Source organism: Morus notabilis, unplaced genomic scaffold (genome assembly GCF_000414095.1).
Source record: "Morus notabilis unplaced genomic scaffold, ASM41409v2 Scaffold1219, whole genome shotgun sequence".
Taxonomy (NCBI): Eukaryota; Viridiplantae; Streptophyta; class Magnoliopsida; order Rosales; family Moraceae; genus Morus; species Morus notabilis.
In genome coordinates, this window is record NW_010360067.1 from 281,889 (window position 1) to 290,862 (window position 8,974).

An 8,974-nucleotide genomic window follows, 5' to 3' on the forward strand; every position below is an offset into this window, starting at 1 on the left:
TAGAGACACATATATATATATATATATATATATATATATATATATATAGACCTCAAACTAAGTCACCCATAGACCTTAGTGAGTTGAGAAGCTTTGTCCTTGCACAACTGAACAACCTCAAAATCTTTCACCACAACTCAGAGGGGAAAATATCTTGCAAAAATGAGAAAGAGTAGACAGTTTATTCCGGCCTTCAAGACAAGTCCTGAAAAGCGCCATTAAAGCGATAAGTTAGAAGAAGAGAAGCAATTTTGTCAACAAACGATCTGATAAATTCGGAGCCAAATTCCACCAAATGTCTCAATTGTAATGAGAAGCGGGGTTTTAATACAATTGTCCCTCGAACTTGTTGTGATTTAATAAATTATCCCTAAATTTTTAATTTTAACAATGAACTCCCTGAACTTATAAAAATGTTGCATTATGTCTCATTTTACTAAATTTGCTCAATTTTTTTTTTTTTAGATTTAAAGGATTAAAAGATGTGAAATTAAAATATTTATGTCACATTTAAATTAAGATGTTGAAATACTTCGTCGAACTTACTTTTTCGACAATAATTTAACACATTTATTGTTAAAATGGGGTATATTGCAACAAGTTTATAAGTTGAGAGTACAACTTATCAAAATTAAAAGTTTAAGGACAAATTGCTAAACCATGCAAGTTTAGGAGAACAAATGTGTAAAATACCTATGAAGAGCATAGGCAACAAGACATTCGGCAACTTTATTATCCTACCCAAGAAAAAAAGTGAGAAAATCTAACATTATTCAAGTATCATTTCATTTTGATTTCAATTTCCATGGAACAACAAGATTCTTCATTAATATAATATTTTGTCCTTTAAAAAGAAAATATTTTGTACCAGTATAAATTACTTCAGTAATTGATTATTGACATCACCATCTGTGTTAATTTTAATCTATCCGGGCAAAGAAAGAAACCAAGTGACAGTTGTAAAAATAAGACAACTCACCCTGAACTTGCAGATTCGTAAGAATGTATCAAAGAAATTGGTGTGTTTCGTAGGGGACTAGACTTGTACACATAGCACCATGGAGAGTCAACCTTTTGTTCTCAAAAGCCAAAGACAGATATCTTGAGTTAAAAAAAAAATAAAAAATAAAAAAAAAAATCCAACAAATGGTGATGAACTTTATCCTCAATCCCATTTTGATCTTAGACATTTGAAAATCTCAAAACTCATCCCTATTCTGTCAATTTATTTTCTTTTTAATCTTTTTGATCAGCCAGGTGTAAAAAAGAGAATAGAACAAGCACGTAATATTAAAATAAAAATATATTTTTATTGATAGAACACAGAATACGCTGTTCTGATATAAAAATGTAAGATAACACTCTGCTAACTTAATGTTATCCATATTTTATTTAAAAAAAAAAAAAAACAACTGATGAAAAAGTAACATTGAAGCAAATTGATAGATAAAGAATTAAGTTTAAAACGTTTTAAAAGTAATGGACTAAAATGGGATCCAACAACAAAATTTATGGGTTTAATTAAAAAAAAAAAAGAAGAAAAGAAAAGAACGAAAGATATTTCCTGGCACTTTGGAAACTGGATTGAACTTTGCAAGGAAAATTCTGGCACAAATGTAATACAATAATTCACTTGGATAAAGCGTATCGTTCTTAGTATACCGTACATAAAACGTTATTCTCCACTACAAGCAGTAACATATAAATTGGACGTCTGACGGACTCCACAGTACTTTGAAGTCGTATTGCAAATTACAGAAGACAAATCATTGGTATATGTATCTACACATCGAAGAAATAGCAGTAATATAAAACCACGCAAACTATAAGCAACAAGGAAAAATTTTACATGGCTGCAAGATGGGGAGGAAAAAAGTACAAGCAAATTACATATGACCTACTTTCTGGAAACAAACTCCAAACTTATGATCGATTTTTGTGAGATTTCCAAACTGGGGTTGACACATAAGATTGCGATCCACGCCCCGGAGAACAAATCCCAGAATCTCAAGTAGTAATGTTTTTCGATGTGTGTTTCACCCCTTGAAACGAACTACAATGACGGATATGTCATCTTTGCTATCTTTTTTTAGTGCCCCGCTTGCTAACTGCTTCGCCGCCCTGTGAGGATCTTTGGTCCTTCTCGCCATATCGACTGCCTCTTGGTTAGACATGACCTGAATTGGCCACAAATATGGCAGGGAAGAAAGAATCACAAGACGAGCAATATATAGACTGTTCGGAGATTATATCAACTCTATTGTGAACCGAGAAGGAAAAGTAAATATGCGACAGAAGTTGTGGGAGGAGAAGAGTTACAACCTTCCATAAACCGTCACTCGCAAGGATGAGAAGATCAGTATCCGAGTCAATATCAGCATTTCTAACGTCAGGATCAGATCGCAAGTGCGACTTGAGGTTTTTGTCTCCAAATGCTCGAGAAACCGCCAGCTGACCGTTGACCCGGGCAACATCTCCTAATGCAATATGCAAAACATGTAAGCTAACAGAGCAGACAATAGGCTGAAAAGAGACACGCTCATATTACAGATTTTTCATAATGCATATGAATAGTCTTAAGATGCAAATATTGTCCACAAACTAAAGTGACATTTGTTCAAAACTAGAACCATGAAAACTAAAGTGACCTTTGTTCAAAACCAGAACCATGAAAAAGGACCTTATAAGCTTAGATAGATATAGGGAATACAAGTATACTGATACTGGGAAGAGAAGATAAAGCTGATCTTAGTAATTAAGAGTGATAATTCCCCTAATAGAGGAGAATTGTATCTGTAGAATTTTATATAGGATAAAGGTAATGGGAATGTGCAAATAGCTATTTTTGGTGTTCTTTTCCTATATTTAAAAATTCAGTGGTTTCTGGAGACAAAGGCTCCTCGAGACCAATAGGGATACCTATGTTCCAGAGAAGGAACTTGAGAATCAAGATTAGAGAAAAAAAAGTGTAACGGTTTCTTCACCTACTCAATAAGCATCCCATCAAGTATACAAAGTCATCTATTGCGGTCCAACCAATTGAAGGTTCCTTGAATTTCAGTGACAAATGATAGCAAATATTATATCAGGAAAAGAATTTTTATCAATATTTTCCGAATTTGGAAAATCGGCATTCCCTTCCCCCAAGCTTCGAAACATTAGCAATATTTCCCTTTTCGTTAGTTAAATGGATGGAAAAGCTAATGTGGCATTAGATTTGGAAAATTAAAATTCAAAAAAAAAAAAAAACGCTCCAATTACTGAAAAAACTCTCCAATTCCTTAAACGGACTATAAAGGTTAAGTAAGTTTCAAAGGACATATAGTTGGTCAGAGAATTGTATCTTTCCCAATCCTGTTAGCAGTTTATGTGCCACATCAATAATAATAAAAATAATGAGTTTCTAGTTTCAGGAAAAGAAAACATAAAACAAAATAAAAAATAAGTGTCTATTTAAAAAATTGCATTGAACAAGTATGATTATGGTCAATGGAAGGACAACATCGTCGTCTTCAAAAAATAGAAAGAAGAAAATGATATGCAAAGCATTAAAAGACAAAAGGGGGACAACATATAGTTTGTGGCTCATAGTAAGGAGTTATCCTTTCTACTTGACTCTTACACCATCATTTAAGTGACATATTAAAAAAGAAATGGGTCTTAAATATTTAGCAAGATAAAGTTCCAGAATGGTTGGATTTTACAACTTTGGCCCATTCGGTTATAGGTTTGAACAGAGAGTTTGGATAGAAATTTAAGTTTTTGTGTAAAAGAGCAGCACTATAGCAAAAAGGTTATAATTATGGTTGAACCTTTGAAACAAACAGGGCTCTCCATGGGTCCAATGCACACTAGATGAAATATTGATCGCAAAACTAAATAGAAAACAGGCATATTTGCATTTCATGGCCATGGTAAGCACATATACCGATTAGAAGAGCAAATGTACTTTAGAATATGGGATAAAATCATTCTGGTACCCTCTGTTCTAGAAAAAAATCTCGTTGGTACCATATGTTTTTAATAATATTAAAACATAACCTTCACCTTTAAAAAAATGTTCTTTTGGTATCCTAAGACGCATTTTTAGGACAAAATGTCCATTCTATCCTTCTCACTAACTAATAATAAACTAATAATTTCTTAAAAAAATGCTGAAAATACTTTAAAATTTTAAAAATTAAACAGTCAAAATAAATTAAAATGTTTTCAGAAAATGTTTTTAAAGTTATTAGTTTCTATTTAATTAATGAAACGGGCAGTTTGGATATTGTATACCCCAAAAATTGGTCTCATGGTATCAAAAAAATGTTTCTTTAAAGGTGAATGTACCGTTTCAATATTATTAAAAACACAAGATGCTAGCGAGATGTTTCGCCATAACAGAGGGTCCCTTGGAATATTTATGCATGATGCAGAGAGTGGATTCATTGCATGTCTATGACATACTTAGAATAGCATTCGTCTTTTTGGCTCCGGTTTAGAATATCAATTTATCTATTTCAACCTTCACTGATGCAAATTATTCCATCTAGAGTACATACTTAAACCCCTTTTAGTCACCAACTTTATAACATTATCGAAGCACGCAGTAGTAGATGATGTCGTTATCCATTATAACTGCTGTATGGAATCAACTACTTATTTTTGCATGAAGAAAATCCTGTGGTTTGAGATTTTGAAATGCTATATTGTACTAGAATATTTAAAATTGAATTACACAACTATCCCATTAGGTTTCCCAAGATTGCACTTAAAAACCAATAAAATAAATAGATGGCACTCTCTGACACTACCTACAAGGATATAACGCAGCCAACATCCATTCCCAAAGTAAATAACCAATTCCGATCCACAGAATTATCAGATCTAAAATGCCAGGAATTATTGAAAACCAAAAAGGGCAAAAAAAAAAAAAAAAAGTAAGTGGACGCTCATGGATGCCAGTTCAATCAAGACTGGACTTGAGAATTGAGAAAGTGGGTGAAAGAGAGAAAAAGTAAAAACCTGGCATGTTTGAGACAAAGCCGCCTCGGTTCTCAATGCTGCCACGCTCAGTGTTGGGTTCATGATCAGTACTCATCTGTATTGCCTGCCCCCTCCTTGAGAGAACTGCTCGTGAGTCTCCAACATTGGCAATCCATAACTTCCGGCCATTTATCAGAATGGCAGTAACTGCTGTGGATCCTCCTCGCCCCAGGTCGGGGCTGTGAGAAAGAATTGCCTGGTCCGTTCTCTCATAAGCTTTACAAATAGACCTGCTGGGATCGGTCCAGAACTCTTCCTGCAATTGATTAGAAAAAGGTATATTATAATGGGGACATTTGGATGCCAGAACAATATATATGCCCATTCCCATGTAGTATTTTAAATATGATTTCATTCTATTAAATATACAACTTTTAATTTGAAATAAGATCACTACTTACACATACAAAGTCAGAGAAAAACTGTGTCACGATGAGATATCTTTTATGATATGATAAAACAGCTGTTGCAATAACTATTACCAAATAAGAGATTCACCAAAAGTATCAACCACTAATTTCCCAAATGCCCCTCAACATAATGAGTGATGACTCAAACGAGTAAAAAATCAGCTATTTCGGTAACTCACATCCTTCAAGATATTAGAAAATAGGTTCTTTTGTAAATAGGCAGGTACACTGTCTCCCAAATGCCCATCATATATGGCAAAAAGTCCAAGCTCATGTCCTTGCATCTGAGAAAATTTCGCAACATGATAATCTTCCATGGGATGATTTGCTTTCCCTTTAATAAGGCTGAAGCCATACTTGACTGGGCTCTGATGGCTCTTGCCCTTTCCCGAGCTACATGAGGACCGTCCACCAACGACCTAGCATGAATCAGAAAGTTGGGATATAGGAAAGAATTTGAAAAGAGAAATAATAAAAAAATATATCTATCAGAAAGAGAATCCTGAAACAATCTAGTAATCCTTTCATGTTAGCTGTAAGAGTTGAGATATCACTCGCAAGACCTAGGAAGAGATTGTAAAACACGAGGGCTTGGATTAATGAAATTATCTCGCACATCTATATACACCGAAAAGAAAAGGCAAAACAAACAAAAGAAGCAAACTAAAATGTTCAACATCAACAAGAGTAATCTACCAAAGTATGTGACTATTTGTCATAAGAAAATTTCTTAAGATAGAGGCTTTGGTTAATGTTATTATTTGTAATAACCTGCTAACAATTCTGGATCCCAATAATTTGAATCGCACCACCAAAACACTTATTCAGTTTACCAGGAATACCGAATTTTCAGCATTCATTTAGAACAGTCCAACACTTCATTTTCTTGAGCAACGATGCGGGAAAACAAAGAAAACTACTTTACAGCGGTCTTCTAAGAAATTCTGAATATTCATCTTTCCAAATCAAGCTCTTCTACCAGTTACAGTTTTTCAGAAAGCAGATATCAAGAGGAAATTAACACGAGTCCATAGAAATTATGCCAAGGTCATTCTTGAAATTGTCAAATTTCGATCTACGCGTTCTTAAGCGGACTTAATTATAAAGTTACATGAAGTTGAAAAAATCACGCTTACTAATCAACATAAATCCTGGACTACTCAATCAAAACAAGGAAAAGCAGCCTTTCAAAAAAAAAAAAAAAAAAAAAAAAGAAGAGAGGAAAATCAGAAAATAATGCTATAATAATATCTCCTAAATGATATATCAACTATTATAAAGTTATGACAAACAATTGATGAAAAGGGTTGATATATAACCTCACCTGAGAATAAACAGAATTGAAGCAACATAGATTATCCATAAAATTCAACCCGACCTTAAGCCCTCCCAATATTACTCAACATCGACTGTTTCTGCAGACCAAAAAAAAAAAAAAAAAAAAGAAGTTAATCCAACAAAAACCCAGTAAAAGATTAAAAAAAAAGGATATTATACAAACAGCAACATCAAAGCAGGAAATTCTGATCATCCTAAAGAAAATTATCAAAATCCAACATATTAAAAAAACAAAAATAATTACTCAGAATTGGAAAACGGGTATTGAAAGAAAATTCCTTACCGATCCACCAGTCTCCGAATTTTCCAAAGGAACAGAGCTGCAGAGTTAAATTTTCTGGGTTTTTTTTTTTTTTTTTGACTCCCCTCTTAGAGAGAAAGTACCAGAGATAATTATATACAACCACCACCTAGAAACAAAATCTTCTTCGGTTATTATTATTATATATAAATTATAAACTTACAGATAAAAAATCAAACTATAAAGCTAAAAAAACTTAATATTTATTAGATGTATATGGAATGGTTGAAGGGTTTTGTTGGGGTGAGGAAAGGGAAAGGAAGAGAAAGCACGAAGAAGAAGAAGACTTTGAAGGGCAAATAAATGCTGTCAAAAGGCAAGAGCTTGCCCTTATTGACTTTTGCAGTTTTTTTGTGTTTTTTTTTTTTTTTTTTTTTTTGTGAGAGTTATTGTTGTCCGTGTTGTTTCGTTTTGTTTTTATTACTGACACTGTTGTTTTGTTGTGTGTTGATTATTATTACAGCTGTTTTTGAGGTTTATTTCCTTCTCATAGACTTGATCAAATGAATTTTGGGAGAAGCATTGGTTCGGTCGCCTCTTTCTCTTTGGGTTTGTGTGGGGCCAGGCGACCTTGCTGGCTTTTCTTTACAAAGTCAGCCACTTCTCTCGATTTTTTATTTTTATTTTGTTTTATTTTCTTCGTCTTTTTCTTTCTTTTTCTTTGCCTAAGAACCCCGGCATGTCCCCCTCTTTCCTAAGTGCTCGCTTGTTTGTAAGGTTTTCATCGCATACTGTTTTTAAGTTTTGAGTTCATTTCAACTCAAAATTTAAGATTTGATGAAGGAAAAAATTAATGAACTCACTTTTGAATGCGTTGTTTTAATATTTTTATTTTTTATTTTTAATTAATATCTTTTTTATTACTATAGTTATTTAACTAAAGGTATTAATTAAGTGTAAGGATAAAAATCTAAGACACATGCATTTTGTTGTGTGAGAAAATTCAGGTGACACGTGGGATAGCAACAACGTTACACGTGGTCTTACTTCTCCTCACAAAGTAACAACCCTCGACGCCTGAAGCTCACTTCCCCTTTACGCTTCGAAGAAAGCCCGCCTTAGGGCGTCGACCCGTTATGCCGTCGACCCTATGACTTGTGCAAATTTCCTACGCCACAGAAGGATCGGAGGCCAAAAGAGGCCACCGCCCGCTCAGCGTAGACGTCAAGGGAAGAGCATGGGAGGCGACGCCCGTATCTCCAGAAAGGTGTCTGACACAACTAACTTGCGTCTGGCACTGGGAGATGTCTGCAGTGCAGGCATTAATTACAAGCCCCTAAACTGCCCAACAATGAACGGTGGAGTGTTACAAGGAGTCTACAGAGCCGTAATGGAAGACTAATTGGATGAGTGTAAAGTTTAAAAGGTGATTAGTGGGCTACGGTCTGAGCCTATGAGGGTAGGCCACTCGAGTGCTTCTGCCTACGAGAGGAACCGCCCACGAAGGAACCCTTGGCTATAAAAGGGGCAAAGCCCCAAACGAGTAGGGGGGGATTTTTTCCTTTTAGTTTGGCTCAATTCATATTCAACCCGAGAGTAGAAAAGGATAGTTATTGTAAAGAATCCAAAAGAAATATAAAGAAAAGTGGATGTAGCTCTTCATTAATAGAGTGAACCACTATAAACCTTGTGCCTTTATTTTCATACAAGCACAGTCCTCCCATTATATTTACCACGAACTTCATACACGCTTTACTACATTTTCAAGATCAAATAAACGCTTTTTAGCCGGTAACCTGACAGGATACCTAAAGGTGACCCGGCGTAATCTTGTTGACGAAATTTCACCGTCAACAATTGGCGACTCCACTGGGGAACGAACCCAAAATCTCTGGTTGAGCCATTTAACCCCAACCACAAGGAAATAGGCAATGTCTATGCCTCCAAGGAGAAAAGA

General features: G+C 34.6%; 1 protein-coding gene across 1 annotated transcript; it reads right to left on the minus strand.

The window, feature by feature from the left end:
- Positions 1 to 1,603: 1,603 nt before the first annotated feature.
- Positions 1,604 to 7,397, minus strand: LOC21400204 (probable protein phosphatase 2C 9). The gene is made up of 6 exons (XM_010095852.2): positions 7,060 to 7,397; positions 6,763 to 6,853; positions 5,618 to 5,857; positions 5,008 to 5,284; positions 2,323 to 2,477; positions 1,604 to 2,177 (listed from the first exon to the last, which is right to left on the minus strand). Exons 2-6 carry the CDS (start codon positions 6,799 to 6,801, stop codon positions 2,037 to 2,039), a joined length of 852 nt encoding a protein of 283 aa, XP_010094154.1. The 5' UTR covers positions 6,802 to 6,853; positions 7,060 to 7,397; the 3' UTR covers positions 1,604 to 2,036.
- Between the last annotated feature and the right edge of the window lie 1,577 nt (positions 7,398 to 8,974).

Excerpts from the sequence above, each read along its gene's own strand:
- LOC21400204 (XM_010095852.2), bottom strand. The coding sequence starts at position 6,801 with ATGGATAATCTATGTTGCTTCAATTCTGTTTATTCTCAG. Across the intron at positions 5,285-5,617 it reads TTTCTAATATCTTGAAGGAT|GAAGAGTTCTGGACCGATCC; the intron begins GTGAGTTACCGA and ends AATCAATTGCAG. Across the intron at positions 2,178-2,322 it reads CGAGTGACGGTTTATGGAAG|GTCATGTCTAACCAAGAGGC; the intron begins GTTGTAACTCTT and ends TGGCCAATTCAG.